At 42.6% G+C, this 20,678-nt stretch overlaps 3 protein-coding genes across 3 annotated transcripts; 1 reads left to right on the top strand and 2 right to left on the bottom strand.

Annotated features, from left to right (window-relative positions):
• The first annotated feature begins 151 nt into the window (after positions 1-151).
• Positions 152-4,000, top strand: LOC131697644 (peptidyl-prolyl cis-trans isomerase FKBP3-like). Its single transcript, XM_058988082.1, has 7 exons — positions 152-409; positions 1,031-1,132; positions 1,456-1,554; positions 1,825-1,960; positions 2,841-2,908; positions 3,371-3,468; positions 3,727-4,000. Exons 1-7 carry the CDS (start codon positions 305-307, stop codon positions 3,779-3,781), a joined length of 663 nt encoding a protein of 220 aa, XP_058844065.1. The 5' UTR covers positions 152-304; the 3' UTR covers positions 3,782-4,000.
• A 1,208-nt stretch (positions 4,001-5,208) lies between these two features.
• LOC117973876 (ubiquitin-like FUBI-ribosomal protein eS30 fusion protein) lies at positions 5,209-9,043 on the bottom strand. The gene is made up of 5 exons (XM_034927339.2): positions 8,923-9,043; positions 7,535-7,616; positions 6,363-6,507; positions 5,976-6,031; positions 5,209-5,731 (listed from the first exon to the last, which is right to left on the bottom strand). Exons 1-5 carry the CDS (start codon positions 8,979-8,981, stop codon positions 5,606-5,608), a joined length of 468 nt encoding a protein of 155 aa, XP_034783230.2. The 5' UTR covers positions 8,982-9,043; the 3' UTR covers positions 5,209-5,605.
• Positions 9,044-10,865: 1,822 nt separating this feature from the next.
• Positions 10,866-20,630, bottom strand: LOC131697642 (pre-mRNA-processing factor 39-like). Its single transcript, XM_058988071.1, has 14 exons — positions 20,493-20,630; positions 18,752-19,152; positions 18,202-18,327; positions 17,267-17,385; positions 16,578-16,745; positions 16,172-16,337; positions 15,435-15,542; positions 14,890-15,054; positions 14,421-14,547; positions 13,559-13,827; positions 13,204-13,385; positions 12,740-12,814; positions 11,586-11,706; positions 10,866-11,298 (listed from the first exon to the last, which is right to left on the bottom strand). The coding sequence occupies exons 1-14, from the start codon at positions 20,503-20,505 to the stop codon at positions 11,242-11,244; spliced, it is 2,097 nt and encodes a 698-aa protein (XP_058844054.1). The 5' UTR covers positions 20,506-20,630; the 3' UTR covers positions 10,866-11,241.
• Between the last annotated feature and the right edge of the window lie 48 nt (positions 20,631-20,678).

Raw genomic sequence — 20,678 nt, 5'->3', positions numbered from 1 at the left:
CAAATGCATCACTTCATTGTTAGAGTCAGTTATCCGCTTGAAATATTTTGTTTAGTCAAATGATTAGGAATAATTATCATGTAATAAAAAATACATTAGCTACTGCAAGTTACATAGAAAGCATGTTCGCGACTTCTGTCTTCTTGCAAAAATTAAACAACTTTAGTTCGTGCTAAACATCAAACTAATTAATCAATAATAAGACCCTGCCTGGAAGAGTGTAGCGGCGTCCTGGCCGCGCCTCCCGCTTTTATACACCAGCCCTGCTCAAGAGTTCAGGGTTCATCACAGTTACAACTTGAAGATGGCCGCTGAACTAACACGGGGATGGAGCGATGAGCAACTCAAAAGTGACGATCTCGCCAAGAAAGACATTATAAAATTCTTACAAGACCATGGCGCCGACTCGGTGGGTGTACAAATCATTTTGCATTATCTTAGTGATACTATTGGCATGGTCTGCGGGTCTCTGTCTAACGCAGGGCGCCTTCTTGCTATCGCCGCAAAATGCGTGTTCTGCGCAGCATCGTGCGTTGTGTAAATCATACGGTGTGATGAAGTTAATAGTCGATTATTTGATCAACTTTTAATTTAAACGTTGCGTATGTTATTAAAAAAATATATCTAGGACTAAAACTAGAATATTCGAGTTCTACGCAGTTTATTTCAGAATTCATATAAAGTCGTTTTTTATTATTTTTATTTTCTACACAGCGTATAAGCACTTGAAGTATTTAAGTCCAGAATAAATCCTAACCCTTTCTCTGGCAGCAGTCTTTGTGCGGCCTCTTCCCACAGGTAATGGAAACCCCGAACACGCTGCAGACAGGAGATTGTATGCGGGGTCTTGTGACTCTGTTGTTGTATATGTGTGGATTGTGTCGCGTATTGAATGGCCTCCTCTCGTCCTTACATTTTGTGGTGTTCATATTCGTGACTATTCCAATCCCCATTGTGAATGATTATTAGTTTCAGTAAACTCCAGTATAGACCTTGCCCCTCGCTGATGTGCCTGTCCTGTCTCCTTCAGTTTCTTGCAGAGCACAAGCTTATGGGAAACATCAAGAACGTTTCCAAGACCGCCAAGAAGGAGCAGCTAATTGCAGCCTACAGCAACCTCTTCGAGAGCAAGGTACAGGGGTTCTGAAAAGAAACGGCTTTGCAAATCATGTGTCTGCACATTGCACAGAACTGCAGACTGCTACCAAATAACCTGCCAGTGAAAACAGAAACCACTACTCTACTCAGTCATACCTGTGTCTGCATGGCCCTTTATTTAGACACAAGCTATATGAATTGGATACTTGTTAGTGTTGACCATGTTGCTTTTTATATAGAGTAGCTTCTATAAAGGGTTCCTCGTAGCTGGTTGAAGTGAGGATTTTGCAGGAAGCTCCACAGGGGCCATACCCTCCGTGTGTGTTCATTTCCTGCTGTGTATCGTTCTGTATCCAGAGATTTAAAGGCACAGACCCGCTGGAGAAGGTCACGGAGCAGGTCAAGGCTGTCAAGATTGAAGAGAAGGAAAGTAAACCAGAGGAGGTCGTGGACGAGGTGAGATATCTCGTTAAACTGAGGTGTATCGCATCTCGGGTATGAACAGTCCATCTGCACTGCCTCCACCAGGGATGCAAATAAGACTCCCGTTGCATAGCAGGGTCACCCATTCCAGGTTTTACAACCAGCTTGATTAGCCACAGTGTAATGGTAACAAGCCTGTGTGTGTCTTAAACTGAGTAAAACCAGGAATGGATCAAACTGCTAAGGAATGGGAGTCCTTGCCTATTAACAGTGATGTTCTTGTGTTTTTTTATTTTTAAAAAGGGTCCTCCTAAATACACCAAATATGTGCTGAAGAAGGGAGACAAGGAGAACTTCCCAAAGAAGGGCGAGGCTGTGGGCTGCTGGTACGTCGGCACCCTGGAGGACGGGACTGTCTTTGACTCTAATGTGACCACATGTAAGCTCCTGAACACAGGGTGACTGGACCCCTCCCTGGGGCTACTGCCCTGTACTGCAGAATCCCACTTTAACATGACCGTGTGCCCGGGGACGACCTAGGGATGTGCCGACGCCTCGGTATCACTTTAATCACTCCCCATCCAACGTCAGCAGCCGACCCAGCCATGACATGCTCAGAGAATCTCTCCTGATTGGCCACGGGTAGAAAGTGACCGGAGATCCATTTCTCAAGGTAGAATCCAGGTGTGTTCGTTTCTGTAGACACAGAATACGGTTACCATGCGACTCCCATGTACACCAGGACAGTGCAGGCTTTTCAACTCGCATGGCAATGCATTCTGGTATGTTTTATCTGTCTCGGGTACCTTTTACAGCAGGATTACACTTACCACAGTGTCCCAAACTGCCCTAGTGTACATGGAGTCATATGGTAACCCTAACACAGCACCCTCCAGCACACACAGGGCAACGTGCTGTAGAGCGACCCAGGAATATTTACATAGTGTGCAGTGTGGTAACCCTAACACAGCACCCTCCAGCACACACAGGGCAACGTGCTGTAGAGCGACCCAGGAATATTTACATAGTGTGCAGTGGTGCCCTGTGGTTTAATGGGTCGGTATTGACTGGGGGAGGGGGTGCTTTTGAGAGCGTATCCACTATTTTTGTGATGATTCTCTGTAATATTACTGAATGCGTCTCGTTCACAGAGCGGTTCAGTCTGATCCTGCGTGGAGTGAGTCTCGTTCACAGAGCGGTTCAGTCTGATCCTGCGTGGCGCGAGTCTCGTTCACAGAGCAGGTTCAGTCTGGTCCTGCGTGGAGCGAGTCTGTGTTCATGACTCTTATTTACAGGATGGTTTGATTTTGTCATTGCAGCAGCCAAGAAGAAAAAGCAGTCCAGGCCTTTCTCCTTCAAGGTTGGTCTTGGAAGAGTTATAAGAGGGGTAAGTGAAGAAAGTATAAAAAGGATGAAAGTCCTTCAGTAATCCCAGTCCTTCACTTCACGTCTCGCGGACATGTTTGTTCTTTGGTGGTTAAAGTTCTGAACACCCCCTAGTTCTTGAGAAATTGTTGTAATTTCTATCAGGTTGTAATTTCTATCAGGTTGTGTATACCTTCATAGAAGTGTTGAAACTTCTATGAAGGTATACACAAAATTGTCTTTGAATATCAAACTGTATGTAATCATCAGAACTTTAAAATGACTTGCTTTTATAGTGTGTGTGTTCTGTGCAGTTTCACGGTTGCGCTGTGGTGCTGTCAGTGTGTCCTGTGCTGCCTCCATTAATCGCACCGTTGGCTCCGTTTCATTGAATTGCACCCCAGTGTGTCTACGGGATATTGACTCGTGCACCTCTCTGGAGTCCCCTGAACTCACCCGCTGGCTTCTGTTTGTCCCTCTGCAGTGGGACGAGGCTGTGCTGACCATGAGTAAAGGAGAGAAAGCCCGCTTGGAGATCCAGTCCGAATGGGCCTACGGGAGGAAGGGGCTGCCCGATGCCAAGTATCCTTTTCACTGATTTCCAGGAGTGGAAATAAGACTCGTGTTGCAAAGCAGTTTGATCCAGTCCTGCGTTTACTCCGATTTTAATGACACTTGTTATCTATGCACTGTGGCTGACCAAGCTCCTAGTAAAACGTGGAATGAGTGAAACTGCTATGCAATAAGAGTCTGCCAGCCAGCATGGTGCCAGTCTTGGCTGTCTCGTCTGCATTGCTACACTTCGTATATTGTTTTTTTCCTTAATCTTTTCAATAACAGAATCCCGCCGAATGCCAATCTTATTTTTGAAGTGGAGTTGGTTTCTATCGATTGATAAAGGAAGCCTTGTGGTTATACGAAGCCTGGAGTGCAGCCGTGTTTCGTGAAGACCCTGTTCCTGCGTTTCATGAGGGGGCCTGTAATGAAAGCGCTGGATCCGGGCTGGGTTACAGCATTGTTGTGTGTGGAAGTGCAGGCATCAAACCTGTGGTTCTGTTTGTTTTTGTTACTGATTATTTGCACTGCAATAAATAAACTGCTTTGATGAAACGAGCGCCTGCCTACCTTGTGTTGTCATTCTTGATGAGCTTTTAATAATAATAAGAGATTTTATTTATAGCGCCTTTCACAAGAAGTCTCAAGCTGCAAATTACAACAGTTTATCTGACTGGCTTCAGAACAAAAGCTACAAGCCAACATCCTTGGTGATATGCAGACCCTTCAATGCTCTACCAAAACAAGAACAATCCACAGCGTGGAGACTTGGGACCCGCTGTTGTGAAAGTGCGTGTCATGGAGTTCACGATGCCCCTTCTCATCTCCGTGACGTTTAGGATCTTCCACTTTCACCCAAATACTGCCAATAACCTCACTGGAAGAGTCTTCACTGCAGACACCGAGCAAGACGAAGGGATTGTCATGAAGATCTACTGAAACACAGCACTGGTTTCTAGCTAGAATGTGATCAGATGAAATGAAGTCACTTTTGTGTAGAATTACAATTCATTGCTGGGTTAAGCTGGAGCTGCCCTTGAAGGGGCGCAATGTCTTCTATCGGGGGAGGAGTTAGGTATCAAGAATACATGCCCTCAGCGCTGATTGATTCTGTATCCTCTATCCTAGATAATGGGCATTGTTTTTAGTTATTACTGGTGTTTAATAACGTAGGAGTGGATTTCTTTGAGTCTCAGTTCTCAAGGGGAATGATGTGCTGCACAAACCTGCTGCTGTCTGGAAAATGCCAGCTGCATCGCCAGCACCAGGGGGTGCAGGGCTTTTACAGGTAAAACTGCAAAACCAGTACTGTACAAAAACGACCAGCTCGGGGCGTTCTTTAGTTTCAGGGGGCCCGGCTATGGCGTTAGGGTTGTCAACTGGACCCATAATTCCAGGACACTATGAATCAATATTAGATCAACGAGTAGAAAGTGCGAGAGCAGCTTCAATAAATGAGTGTAATAGTTTAATTGCGGTGGCGATTCTATTAGGAAAGCATCAGAACATGTATTCAAATAGTGATGCTTGAAACGTTACATGGTAATAATTGGCTAGTCTAAATTAGCAGAAAAAAAAAAAACACTGGCAACTACTAAATAAAAAAATAAAACAGTTAAATGTCGTAGTTAGAGAATTTTGAATTCACCAGCGCACTCTCTCGTTTAACCTTGTGGTTAAGTTTCTATTTATGTAATATTTCTTCCTGATACACAGTCCTGCCCCACTCACACAAACACAGCAAATCAGCAGACAGCAGGACAGACATTTCGTCTTTGCAATTTATTTATAGTTTCAGAACACCTTGCATTGAAGAGAAATACAGAAACAAACTTCCAGATGATAAACTGCGTCTTATTAAATTCTTCTCAAAGTACAATTGAAGGCCAGTCTGGGAAGCCTAGAACAGTGGCTCTTTTTGTTAATTTAATACAAAACAGCAACAGAAAAATCAGATATTGAATTTACTGGAGAAAATGTAAAAGCGTCTCTTAATTTAGTGCTCTATGCTCCTGTTGAATTTGAATTGAGCAGGATGTAAATTACTGCAGAGAGAGAGAGGCTCAGATAGACTAGAACAGAAAGGAAGGAAGGACCCATTGGAATGGGCTGGGTCTGTTGTGCATCTCCCCAGAGCAGAGCTGTTCCGTCAGCCCGGGCGTGTTTAGGAGTTGGAGTTGGGTCCCTTCTTCTTGCCGAAGGTGGGCACCACGTTCACGAAGCGACGGTTGTACTGGATTCGACGCTTGGCGCGCCCCGTCTTCTTCTTCTTCTTCTCCTGCTTGTCCACCTGGTGGGAAATGAAACAACAACAACTCCATTAAAACAGAACGAGCACAAATAAGGAGGGCATCTTTAAAGGCTGCACTTGCTACACAGAGCACGGATATCACAAACAATAAACAGCCCTAATCCTAACCCTGCTCATATTTCAGCAAACCTCACAGGGCTAGCGAGCATCTCAGTAGTTCTGGAGAAGCTCAAAGGTTTACACAGACACCAGGAGAAGCTCCTCTGGTTAATTCTTCACTTACCTTTGGCGTCTGTCCTCTGACTTTGCCAGCACGAGCCAAGGAACCATGGACCTTGCCTGGGGAGAGAAAGAGAAGAGTTCATTAAAACAGCAATGTTCGTTTCACTCCCCATGTCTGCTTCTTAACTTCAGTTTAAAACACTACCTACAATACTGTAAGCTTCAATTACACTGGTATTGTTAATAGCATTTTAATGTATTCATTCAAACTGGACCGTCACACATTGCATATTGGGCACAATAACTCCCTTGAACTTTCATCATCGACTCACAGACCTTCGGGATTGCAATTGTGTATAATCCCATGAACTGTTCTACAGATTTTACAGTAAACTAGGACACAGGACCCTATGTACCAACGAGAGAGAGAGGGGAGAGAGAGACCCACCTCCCAGCAGCCTGGCGGTCACTTCCAGAGTGCACTGCTCAGTGACGCCGCAGTTTCCCAGGACAGCCTCATCATCCAGAGGGGTGCCGGACAGCAGGATGACCTGGTCATCAGCAGCAAACCCTTCCAGAGACTCAATATGGGCCTGCAGCACACACACAGAGCAGGAAAACAAATGAGTTTCACTGATGACACTTCATATTACAGACTTGCTGAAAGTACACAAAAGGCCTTGTTTTGGCACAGAGGGCTTTCTTCAGTACCCCCTCTATCTGACATATAAGAACACATATTGAAGGCAGTATTGTAGAAGTGCGATATTGTTTCTGTATAATGATTCACCAAGGCTTGCTCACATGTCCCAACAGTAAATTAACGACATTAGTAAACTACTGAAACGGTGAAATGTTGAAGGAGTGCTGTATATAAAATAAACTCCCACAGATCCAATGTTAAAACCAGATCACTCTTTAGTCAGGTTTGAAGTACAATGCTCCAAAAAGGAGCTGTAATCAAAACATCAAATGACAAACACTGAATTTTCACAGAAGTTTAATTTTTGTTAGCGGGACCTCCAAAGAAAAGGGCCTTACTGACAGTCATCTTTACAAAAATCCATTCAACTTCAAGGAGTTATCATTTTTTACTACCATTTATACAAGGTGTGGGCCCAGCTTACACACACACGGCAACTCAAACTACAGCAGAACGATCCTCAGGGACTGTAGTTTCACCTCGGCGGACGTGTGCATGAATCTGAGCTCTGATAAAGTGCTGTGTCGAGTACTGAAGCACTTCCATGTTAGTCCTAGAACACACTTTCTAGAACATGCTTTCTGTAAACTGTGTCCACATGACTCGGAAGCACAGCACAGGTGTAGAAATACGAGCCAGCTGAGAGAATCTGAATACTGAGCTTAAGACTTAAAATCAGCCTAACCCAAACTGAAAGAATGAAGTGCAGCTTTGCAATGGCCCGTCTCTCTGCAGCGGGCAACGAGCCCGGCCCGTCTCTCTGCACCTATGCCAGAATTACTTTTCAGAAAACTGTATATGTATACAGACATTCATGTGCATCCTTCAACAATGCTTAAAACAAAGTGATGTGGCGAGCAGTGCAGCGTGTTCTTCCTGGTGGGGTCGCATGCCCGTACAGGGCTCTACATGCCTACCTTGATGTCCCGGACAGTCTCCTGCCCGGTCACCTCCAAGGTGTGGGTGCTCTGTGTGCGCACAAACAGCTGCATGGTCCGTCTGCAGGAGAGAAAGTGAACACCACAGGTCAGTCCAGCGATCACTGTTCTTGTATTTTCAACCACTTTCAGTGACGCCATTGGTTTGAAAAAACAGAAGCTCTAGTACCTGTGGTTATTGTTTAGTTACTTATAAATCGAGTAAACATGTTTGTGTTGTTGTTCGTTCCTTTAGTATAATTGTAGTTTTATTTACTGCAGCATAACTCATTTCAGCAAACAGTTGCTGTAATAATGAATGAACTGCCCCAGCTCTGCTGTGAACCTCAGATACATTGAGAACACATTGACACACTGTAGCTTTTGCTGCCTCGCTCCCACAATCTGACATCGCTTATAAAAGCGAGATTATTTCTCTCAAGAGCCAGCATGCATACAAATGTGCGCACAAAAACAGGATTCAATAAACTAGTTTATCGCGCGTTATTTCATAAAACAGTTTTGTTAACTGATGTACTGTTTATTTTGGCTGCATCCTAATTTATCTGATCGATGTCTTTGTAGCACGCAAAACCTAACAAACGGCTAATCTGTCAAATAATCTACTCGCAGTAGAACAGCAGTAGGCTGTGAATGAACTGCATTGCCTGCATGTAGGTATGTATAAAAAAACATAACCAGGGCAATGCACAAACACTGGTGGCGCTATCAACACGGAGCAAACCTTTACCAAGAAAGATGCACTCACTTTGCAGCTTCAACACACTCCATGTAACTCGCCATGGACCCGTGTTCATCCTGCCCAGTTTACTCTCGGTTTAAACGATCATTACAGCGACAGCTCCGAATAGTTTCGTTTAGGCATAAAGACACTATTTTCTCGTTAACTTGGTGCCCGTAACTACTTTATTTACGAGATCGTCCACAACAAAACCACAGGGTCCGGACCCCCGGTTCCGCAGAGAATGAACCCATGTGCTCGGGCCTAGCGGAGCAGTGCGACCAGGAGCGGATCCTTTCACTTCACTCGGACATCGCGGCTCGCCTCTCGCAACTCCTAACCTAATCACTACATAAAACAACACTGAAAGCGACACCATACGAACAGACACACTTTCACAAGCATGTATTCGAGTCAGACCGCGTCTCCGTCTGTTTAAATAGTCAGTAGTATCGATGCCGTGTACCACTTTGCACGAATTAACAAAACCTCAAGATTTCGTAAGCATTTTTAACATCTAACTACTTACCCGCGAACATAACACGTTTAAAACAACAGAACTGATGTTTTTATCAAGGTTAGACACGCGGATTAAGTACATTTTTTAGAAAAACAACGCCACGATTGCGCAGAAGAATTCACCCACCGTCTGTAGCGTGTGACTCCAACAGGAAAAAGGACTGTCCTTCCCTCTGCTGTGCGCATGCGCTGGTTTCAGGGGCACCGCGCTGCGTGATTTGAGCAGCATGCGTTACTGCTGCAGACACGGGGCGCAGCTGGGTCCAGTTTATATTCTGTAATTCCACTACAAGTTGGTAAATTCACTTTATTCTTCGTTTTAGGTAAAACAAAACTATATATATATATATATATATATATGTGTGTGTGTGTGTAATTCCAAGCTTTAGATGCGTGTGCTAAAAGAAAATGACACATTATAACAACGTCAAGATGGGCTGCATGGCCTCTCGTTTGTAAACTTGTTCTTATGTGTAAATGATCGACGCGGTGTTAAACAATCCTTTTTGTTGTTTTCTTTTGCCTGCAGGATTTAGGTATAAAGAAATCACGTGTACGTTTTTTTTCATTTTACATTCAAATCTATTTCATGTTGTCATTTCTTCCAAAGGTTTGACAGTGATGGAAGTCCAGTTCGGTTACATTGCATTTTTTTTGAGAATTAGGATATTATAAGGTAGTTGTAAAATGTAAAACGATTACAAAAATAACGTTTATAAAGACTTTGCGTTGTTAGCAAAGTTTGACAGAAATTAAATATTTATTGATCGAGATTAAAATGTATTGAACTATATTATTTAAACTGCTTACACTTTAGCCCGATCTCCTCCTAGCGAGTGGCAGATCAAGGTTTTTATGTTGCTGATATCATAGTCTTGTTGATTTCTTCTCCCAGGAACACGAATCCTCGGTCTGGCACCCTAATAACTGATGACAGATTAATAAAGTAAATATCTGAGCAGCATTAGGCTGTATAGCTTCCGCAATATCCACGTGTGAGGTCAAAAAGGTATTCTGTGAGAGAAAAAAACAAAAAAAACCTTGGAGTGCCAATCTCGACCCAAATTAAACTTCCTCCTGCAGTAATGTACAGTACAGCACCATTTGAATGGAAGGTGTCACTTTATATGTGAAATGTTGTTATCAAGCCCCCCAATTCTGGTAGGGCTGTATAAACTGGTTATACAGCGTATGTGCCACATCACCATTAGATTACATAGAACTGTCTGCCAAGCCTTTGCTGCTGTTTGTGAGGATCTTCACTGTCCATTTACTCCCCGCCTGGATCTTATTGGTATTGCACTTTGTCTTTGAAAGCAACCACAAACACTGTACATACTTATTAAAACAAACCGACCGAGCCCAAGACGAGGCCTGTCAATAGCACTTCAGTGTTCAAAGCCACAAGTGACAACAATTTAGTGTAAAGAATGACTTCACTTCATTCTCTACACACAAGCTTTTTTGGCTTTTTTTTGGTTGTATTGTAGGGAGGCTGGCCGTTTGCTCTAGAGCCAAGGGAACACTAAGCCAGGCACAGTGGCTTGTAACCTGGTTCCAGGAGCCCATGTTTGAGGCAACTCTGCTGTATCAAAGCCCAAGCCCCCCTTGGTGTGCCATGCAGTGGCATGAAACCTCGTCTCCCGAAACCAAGGCCCAAGCCACGAAGCAGCTTCGTGTTCCCTCAGTTTATTTCTTGAAATATGAATGAACTGGCAGGGGAAACAAGGGACTACCCCAATGAAACAGCATGCTTGTCAAGAACCATTTCCAGAACAGATCTGGTCAGTGGAAACCGTTCTTTAGAGGGCCTGGCGCCATTCAACAGATCAGCTGCTGCATCGAGGATATGGATCTGCCAGATGCCTGGACACCGCCTATACCAGTATGCTGGTTAGGGTCAAGTGATTTAAAATAAACTAGATGCACAGCACTTGGTTTGGAAGACTGCTACAAAAGTGATGTTCTGTTCATGAGAGAAAAGGCATAGAATTTGTAGAACAATCAATCAATCTGTTAATGGCAACTTTTTTTTTTTTTTTTTTTTTAAATAAGAAACAAGATTAAACCTTGAAGATAACCATCATTTCATTTTTATTATGAAATTAAAGAACCATCAAGTCACAGTAAAAAAACAAAAAACCCTCATTAACATTTTATTGAAGAAAACATGCTTCATGGAAAACAAAGGATGAAATCTACAGGTAAGCTTGGAGAGAAAACAAAATATATATGAGGGATTTCAAAGTTCCTGAAATACTAACTATAGAAGCTGGTGTGCAGAATAGAAAAATAACTTCATACATTAATAAGTTAAGAAACCTTGGAATACTCTCAACCCCTTTCCTGTAGTTCATATCCCTGATGTCATATCAGTGTCTCATTACAGCTCGAAGTGAAAAGACATGAAAGACACGTTGAATGCATCAGTCCTCTTGAATTTAGATCATGTCGGAGGGGGTGGGTAGTACTGTCCGTAACTCCATGGATTCTGGTAGTTGTACTGTCGGGAGAAATTAAAGAAACAAAAAGGAGTTACTATTGTAAATGAATCGCTGGGATTTCAGGTATATGTTGATCAAAATCACAACAGTTTTTATTCTTGAAAATTTGACAGGCTAGATGACACAACGGTCTCAACAGTGGAACTGTTCTTTCGCTCAGAAGCAGAAATTACATGTATATATTTGTGCTTCAGAGCATCCACTGACCGAATGAAAAGAAAATACACACACACACAATTTCTTCTGATAGTGAGATAACAGCAACAGCAAGCATGCAGAGCCCCACCTGGTACCAGCTGCTGTAGTTGTATGCAGACTGATTGGCTTGCATGTCACCTCCCATCATCTGTCCAGTTTCCACCGTGGTATCTTCTGCACGCTGCTTCTTCTCCTCTGGCTCTTGGGCACTAAGGAGGACATTACCATTAACAGAGACAGCGAATGGTGTCTGTGGTGGTGTTGAAACAGCTACCAAGTTAACATGCACTGCAATTCTTTTGAATTTTTGTTCTAAGTATTTATAACTTTCCTAGCCACCGCAGTATAAGCGACATCAGCGCATGAAGAGTGCACAGGGCAATTGAAAGATTCCACTCCTTTGGGAAGTATGAGACACGTGCAGAAACATTTGTACTTTTAGGGGAATTTCAAGGTCCAAATCAGGTTAAGCAAAAATAGAAGAGTTACATTTCATTAATGCTGAGAAAGACAATATAATGTTAATTCAATCAGGGTGGATTGCGCACAGAGATCAGATTACATTCCAGTCCTGGTGCGAGGGTGGATGGAGTCTGGATTGTTGAGAAGTTACAGCTGCTGGTTATTAGTTAGACAAATTCTGGACGTAAAGATTGGTTAGATAACGTATTGTTCACAATCGTAGCAATCCATTTGTTGAATTTAATAAGTTTTCTACAGAGATTCTGTATACGAGAAAAAAAAAAAAAAACGGGCTGGTAGAGATATTAAAACCACAAGACTCTCTTCCGCCTCTCATTCAAGTGCTAATAACAATGAGGTTTTATGCCACAGGGTCGTTTCAAAAAATAACTGGCGACTTGTTTTGTGTCGATGCGTCAACTGTGTGCAGAGTAATTCACAGGATCACTGAAGCTACTGCACAAGAGCAATACATAACTTTCCAATCGTATACAGCAATTGTTTTGCTAGAGCAGGTTTTCCTGCTGTGGTAGGTGCTATAAACTGCACCCATGTGCCAAGAATATCACCGGGGGCGATAGTGCTGAAACTTTTATGAATCGAAAAGTCCCCCCCCCCCCCCAATCAGTGTACAAATGATCAGTGAGTCACAGTTAAATATTACCATCAGTGTTGCTCAATGACCTGCATCTACACATGATTCTCAAATATTTGAAAACACTTCTGTCTGCGCCAATTTTGATACCCTCAGGTATTTAACAAGACTTACTCTTTACTTACCCGTTTTCAGCTTTTCTTTTCAAAGAATCATGTTTCTTTAGCAGACTTTGATGTTCATCATATGCAGTCATAAGCCTGAAAAAAATGTAAAAATAAAAAGCTTAATTCTGTTGTAATATCAAGTTAGAAAAGACTTCACGATCACACAAAGACAACAGCTCCACAACACAGGAAGGTAGAGAACAGCAAGTGTCATTTCAAACTGTGCCAAACTACTGCATTTCCAAACCGTAGCAAATTTTCTTAAGGTTTTACTGAACGGTGAATAACTAAAAAAAATCAAACCTAAGGATTATGTTCAGCTTTAAAAAATAAATAAAATGTGTACACACACACACATCTGTCTCTCCATCTATCCCTCATGTTTGAGATAAGACACAAAGTACTGGATGTTCAGACAGATTTAAAGCAAAATCATTCCTTTACAGCTGTTGATTCTAAATTCAAAAAAAGCAGACACATACCTGGTGACATCAAAGCCAAAGTCTTCAAGAAATTCCACCTTCCTCTGAGAAAAGGATATTCTGGTCTCCACGGGCAGGGAACTGTTGACTGCTCTATCGAAGCAGGAGAGGATGTGCTCTTCGTTTAGTTTAAGGTCACCGCTGAACTCGATTTCCAGCAGGTTAAGGTAGAGCTTGGGGCTCTGTGAATTAATAACACAGACAACAGCAACAATGAGTGATGGCACAGGCAAACCGGTGGAGCCGGTTCCATTATTTATTTATTTATTTTTTTGTATGTGCAAACCATTAACCCAAAATACAAGCCTCTCGCTAACTGACTTCCAGCAGCGAGATGTGCAAGGATGCTTTTTACCTCATCTCTCTCGATGGCCTCCAGCAGCACCTCCCTGGCTCTCTGCAAGCTCTTCTGCACTTTGAAGAGCAGGCGGGCCAGCTTGATGGAGTAGAAGGAGGACACGCTCGCCGTTTTGCCGTTCTTGATGGCTTCCCGCAGCAAGGACTCCGCCTCCTCCAGGTTTCCATGGCGCCGCTCCAGGCTCACTCTTCGTAAACGGACCATGGCCAGCCCAGGCACGGTCTCTTCAAAGGTCTTCAGGATCCCCCTTGCTTCTTCTATGTTTCCTGAGAAGCACATAGAAGTATACATTTAATGGGAGTAGATCTGTCAAAAGCGTGCCTTCATGGACTCAAGATGGCCCACACAGTTATGAGGACTCGACTCTTCCTCCAGGTATACAAGCTTGCATTGAAAATTCCACCCCAAAAAAAAAAAAAAAAAAGATTTAAACACAGGAAACATGTACTGCTTTTGTAACAAATAAAACCAAAAACAGGCCTAGAATTAATAAGTCTAAACGGCATAATTTCATGAGACTCGGACCCAGACAAATTCAGCTTGTTCAAGAGTAGAGCAGGGATGGAAATAGGACTCCTGTTGCACAGCAGTTTCACCCATTTCAGGTTTTACTACAAGCTTGATTACCCAAAGTGTATAGGTAACAAGCTCAGGTGTAAAACCAGGAATGGATCAAACTGCAATGGGAGTCTCATCTCAATCCCTGGAACAGGAACAGGTTTGTGGATCAGCTCAGTTAGCAGACCGGGGCCAAACAAGAGGAACACTGTCCAGAACAGGAAGGTGAAACGGGACAACAATCCAGCACCAAGAAATAACACCAAGTTACATCAAATGAAAGGAAGACAATTCAGCCTACCTTGCTGCTCTTCAAAGGCAGACCAGAGTAAGTGAACCGTAGGTTTCTTCGGCAGATGTACAGTGCATGCTTTCATGTAGACATGCCTTACTCCTTCAATACTGTGGTTCTCCAAGTACTTGGCATACTTTAAAAACAATACAGAAGAAATAAACAGAGACAAAAAAAAGAGAAACTAAATTAAGTACAGCTCTGTTTTCAACTCCAGGCAGCAAAATACATTTACAGAACATTTTAAATTGTTTTAAACCCATCAGCACCTTCATCGACCCATTAAGATTAGTTTCTGTAAGGGAGGACGAAGAGATGCAACGTAGTTGGCAAATGCAGCAGTCAAATCTGGTGGCAAGCAGACCATCCCCTAATACAACAGATAGTCACAGATCAACATTACAATTATATGGCTCATAATTAAAAAGTTACTCAGGAGATCAAAATATTCAGAAACCCGATCCAGTGGTGCAATTACCTTGACCCAGAATTCCTCATACAGGGCACAGGCTACTAGGCACCTCTCAAACAGAACAGCCGCACGTTCAGGGGTCCCATTCTCAATCTCAAAATCCAGGTACTCCTTCCAGTTGTTCAGCTGGGCTTTTTCCAGGGGCTTTACGTGGAAGTAAGGGCGCTTAATCTGAGCCAAAAACAAGAGCCTAATGTTTAACTGGTAGAGTGGCGCAAACCGATTATTCAAATCAAACCAACTACTCGAAACCAAGCTCTCCACAGGGGAGGGTCACTGGTGTCGATCGGGCTGATTTACCATTCGAGTGAAACAAGTGAAGAAACAGCTGCTTGGGTTTGTGTGGATTGCTGTTCTCCACAGTGTCTAAGAAAAGCAGCAATCACAATCAGCTGTTTCTTTACTAGGACTGGTAAATTAGCCAATCACAACATGATGTGTTTAAGAAATACTATCTGTCTATACTAATGTGCTTGCGATTTACAAATATTCATATCCACAATATTGTCCTATAGTAAGAAAGTATTCCCCGAACAGCAGAAGTAGCTTACCCCTTCCTCAAACGTCCACCGCTTGCTGACTTCATGCTCATTGTGGTTGAAAACCTCCTGCCGGGACTCAATAACTCTGTGACGCATGTTTTCTATTTCTGTGATAAGCTACAAGGATAGGAACAAACAAATTTGAAATAAATGGTTATTAAATTGAACTGTCTGGTATACAGTGGCACGACTTCTAATTCATTGCTACAATATCAAGACACATGCTATTAGAAATCCCAAGGTCAGACATGTCCTACTTCAAAAACACATGCAAGTAGGTAAAATGCACTTTGTATGGCTGGAATTTTTTTTTTTTTTAAACCCTCCGTTTGGTATTGTACATCAGATACAACTGACTAACACAGCAAATGATGATGCTTGAAGAGTCTATAAATGTGAACTGAACATGTCTCACAACCCTTCATAGGAACAAAGACACATCCATAGAATAAAATATAGAAAATAACATGCGAGCTGCAGGTCAAAAGGCACGATAGCAAGTAAATCCGCTAATAGACAATTTAAGTGAAGACGATTAAGATGTGCTCTCACAATTCCATTGAAGCTCAATGGATCTTTCGTTCATACTTTATTTCACTCAAAGAGTCCATAAACTCTGGAGCGTGTCTTGAAGACACCATCCAGCTTTTGAAATGGTCTCTCAAAATGAGTAGGTTTAAAACCGAACATAAAAACACATAACAGACCTGCTTACAAAGCGTATGCATCGACCACATCTCCATTACCTTTGCAGGATCGGTGATGTCCTCTATACCAGGGGGGATGTCGTCTTCCGGTGAAGCATCCTCTCCCCCATGCCCATTCACACTGGCCAGCTCTCTGCGCAGTTTGACAAATTCATCTACCGACAGGAACTGTTTTGGCAAGTTGTTCTGTATATGTTCTCTGAATCTAAAAAAAATATATATATTCATCTGTATGATGGCTTTACTGCTTTCACAGAACGTTTCATCCTACAGCAGATAAACAAGTTGCATCTGTGTAAAAAACTCATTTGAGTTTGAAACCAAGATATTAAACTGCACATGTGACAGTCACAAAGCATTCAGTTAAAAGCTGGTGAATTACCTCTGCAGATGCCTTCAAGAATAAGTGAAAAAAACAACCCGACCAGGTGAAATTTGTGCACACCTCTGGAAGTGGTGACTGTAGAGCTGTGTAGGGATCCCGAGAAGGCGATCATAGACGGCAGTAACCTCCCTCAAGTTTCCCAGCTCCGTCTCCCAGTTGATGTATGCCTCCCACAGCCTGTCCGAGCGGAAGTCCGTTCCTGCTGCAAGCACCGCGTGTTCGTAAGCGCTGGGGAATGCAAAGGATGCAAATTAATCCAACCGTTTCAGCTGCTGCTGTTCCACTCGTAACCTGAAACAACTTGGACTCGCTGCCTGCCTGAATAAGCACAGGCTACATTTATACAGGTCCAGCCACATCTAAGACTACAGGGTTAACTTAGCAACAGCATGTCCCAGTCTCACAACAACAACAACAACTCCTAACTACTGCAGTATAGATCCAATAGCAACACACATTGGAAATTAATAAAGAACCTCACTCATTTAAAGTGTAATACTGCTACGTTTCCATGAATTTCAATAAATGGAAATGTTGAGACTATTTATTTTCAAGTTGCGATGTGCAGCTGGGGGCCGAAGTACAGTCAATACCACCCAGGCCTCTGGAGGGGAAAGGCACAGAGGCTTTACACGTTGTCTTTGGACCCTGCTACTGAATAAAGCAGGACAGACTGGACGTTAATCTCAACAGGTCTTCTTCTGGAAACATTACTATTAAAAGAAAAAGCAAACCAAACACAATCTTACGATCGTAACTGGCTTTCTGTTTCTGGTTCACTGGGGTCCAACGATTCCTTCAAGAAGTTGATGTAATGAATCCAGAGGTCAACGCTGAGAGGGATCTCCTGGAGTCCTTGCCGGTAAGCCTAGAGAGAACAACACACGCCACAGGGCGCTGAACTTCAAGCAAGCACCAAGCCTCCAGTGGAGAGCCAACACTGGAAATGTATTTTTTCCGGTCAACCTTTAGAAAAAAAAAAGCTAAATAACTTTGGAATTGTGTTTAAATAGTCTGCCATTACCATTAGGTGGAGGTTGAAAAGAACATGGCAATGTTCTGTTCTCCACGGGGAGTAGAGGTCTTGAATCTTCACAGATTGGAGGTTCCTGCTTTCTGACCAGGTTGAGGGTAAGGCTTTGGGGTACAGACCATACGGCACAGACCCATTAGAACATCCCTGACAGCGTCTGACCAAAAATGCAATAAAACGTAGCAAATATACACAACTGCCATCCACATTTTATTATGTAAATATTTTGAAATTGAAATAGAAATTGCCCTGTCGTACTTGTTTAAGCTGCATGTACGGTAACGCAGTTGCTATCACTGCAAAGTTCGACAAACTGTACAGGTTAATGCACCTGTCAACAAAGGAGAGAAAAGGTTAGCTTATATAAAAAATAAAAAGCCCACACAAACAGGAAAAAGAAAGTTGCAGCCTTTAAAAGACAGCTACTGGAAACACTGATGAACAAAGCAAGGAGCATGCCTGAATTTAAGTTCATTATAAAAAGTGCTGAAGTAAACTTGAAAGTACAGGTATAGCTACCGAGCCTGCTTTTAATACAAGAGGCACACACCACGCTCACATCAAATGCAAGGCTTACTTCTCCTTTTGCTTTGCGTCTCGTTTTCCAGTAGGTGTGTTTGAAAGTTACTTTCTCCTGAACTGACGGCTTACCTCCTCAGCTCTTTTTATGTTGCCGTGTCGCTTCTCGAGGTCAGCATATTTCTTCCAATAGCCGTAGCAGTACGGATAGCGTGAAAAGAAGGCATTGAACGCTTTCCTGGACGCCACAAGGTGATTCTGCAAACAGCATCAAAAGTGACCTTTTAGAACCTGCATTTATACTGTGTATGAAGATGTGACGACGACACGTTTAATGGCACACAAGTATTTGAAGGCAGTTTCGGTATATTTTATTTGAGTAATGCAAAACAATATATTTTTTAGATATCAGCAGGATTGAGGCTCAGAAAACAATCACTCCATTTTCAGTTTAGTATTTGCTTATGTCCTAGGTCGCTTAACATATAAAGTCTTTGAAAAAACTAAAGCCAAAATGAAATCATAAATTTCAGCACCACTATACCATGGGTGGGTGATAATTTTAAAATCCAAAAGAAAAAAAAAAAAAAAAGATTGCTACAATTTCAAAAATGGATCCCCAAAATCAAAACTTACTAGTTTCTTTTTCTTCTTATTAATTTTCTTGTCAGCAAAGACTCACCTCTTGTTCCACGTACTGCAGTAGGTAGGTCCATCCTGTGAAATCCTGCGGGTTCTCTTCCACCACTTTCCAGAATTTCTCATACTCTGCAGGAAAAGGAACGTCAAAGTGTTCTGCTTCGGACAGACCTGCGGTGGCATCTCCACTGGCTTCAGGACTGGCATCTGCGTCCTCTGAAACGTCTTTAGGAGAGCTTTCCAGCTCCATGTTTGCAGGACTGTCTGGTGACTTCTCAGGCGCCCACTCCACTGATCGGTCTTCTTGAAGGGCTGTGATTTCAGAGTTCTCTGGGTTGTCTGGGTGTACCATGTTCATGGCCTCCGAGGGCTCACAATCCTCTGAGTTATCTGAATCTGGTATGGCCGTCATCGGTGCAGCGGTTTCGCCTCCAAGTGCCTGCCCTGAAACAAGAGACAATCTGGTTCAAGAACAAGCAAACAGTGCCCACCGAGTTCAAGCTTTAAGAAAACTCAAGCAAAAGCAATGAGTTTGGTGTGAAAAACACATGTACTCAAAATGAACTTTAAATACTCTCCCAATGAGATATGTCCATAATACCGTTTGTAACGGACCTGACAAGTTTCAAAACCAGAACCTGAAATTGCCCAGTAGTCGCAGTTGCAATACTCGAGCCCAAGCCTGTTTTTATGTAACCTGCAGTGACAAGTTCATAACGTTAATGAAATTAAACAGTAAACAAACACACATTGATTTTAACTAAATCTATTACACTTGACCGAGCCAGGTATGCTGCCTCACTCAATAACTCCAGCCATTCAGCTCAGCAGAAACAGCTGCAAACGTCCGTGGGAGTGGTGAGAAATGCCTCTGGTATTTATAGGAGCGTTAAACTCTACCACCAGATTAGGACAAAATAAACGAAGCCCAAACTAGACTACAAGGGCACGTTACACAAGTACAGACAGGGTCGCGATCGATTCCAATACCTTTATATGGAACTGGTATTTTAGAAACGCCATTGGTTATCGTTCACCCGCTTTCATGTGAAGCCAGATTAATTGACTACAACAGCGACTTCAGTTTCAGTAATTTGTTGCCACTGTGAGAATCTCATTTTAACAGGATACTGCTAATGTTGATTCGTGAGGTGTTGATTAAAAGGTAACAGGAATTGATCACAAACTGCTGGACAGCAGATCGGCAAACTTGTATAAATGCATAGCATTTTAGATCTACAAAAACAGTCTAAGTTAAATTACAGGTGTTAAGATTTAACTCACTATAGATTGAAAGTACGTATTTTTATGGTAATCAAACTTGTGAGCCTGAACGTAAAACAACTATAATCATTCTCACTTGTTTTGTGGTTTACAATAATGTCTAAATGCCACAAAATGTAACCGCTTTGAAAGACGGCTAGTCACTCCCATCCGAGGGCTGCAATAAACACCGCCGCCGCCGCACACTTGGGTGACCTCGTGAAAGTTCATTAGTTAAAATTATATTTTTTTATTTTAACATATTTCCAACAGCAAGCCTAAACACAAGCGTCGACATAACCCACAACGTAACCTGGTATTAATTCATTGTTTTCTTTTCTTTTCTTTTTTTTTTTTTTTTTTCGAAAACCAAACAGCGTAAAAACAGAGGCCCAGTCCAAACAAACACAACACCGCCGCTCACTCGAGCAGCGTGTGCAGACTTTAATTTTTTATTTACTTTTCAGAGAACAAAAGAACAGTCCGCTTTGCCCTTTTAAAAGTACGTAAACATTACTGACCTGTTGTTTCCATGTAAATGTGCTTCGTGAACAGAATATGTCCGTGTTTCAGCTGCCTCTCCGTCTCTAACTTCAGCCCGCCTTCCAGCTCATTCTCTTACTGTTTTATTTCTGAAGAGGAAGGGTGTTGTGCGCAGGCGCGCTCTCACTCGCGACGAAAGGGGGCGCTGTCGCGATAAAAAAAAA

This window comes from Acipenser ruthenus, chromosome 15 (assembly GCF_902713425.1).
Source record: "Acipenser ruthenus chromosome 15, fAciRut3.2 maternal haplotype, whole genome shotgun sequence".
Taxonomy (NCBI): domain Eukaryota; kingdom Metazoa; phylum Chordata; class Actinopteri; order Acipenseriformes; family Acipenseridae; genus Acipenser; species Acipenser ruthenus.
Note: the sequence above shows the minus strand (reverse complement) of the source record. Positions and strands in the feature narration are given on the sequence as shown.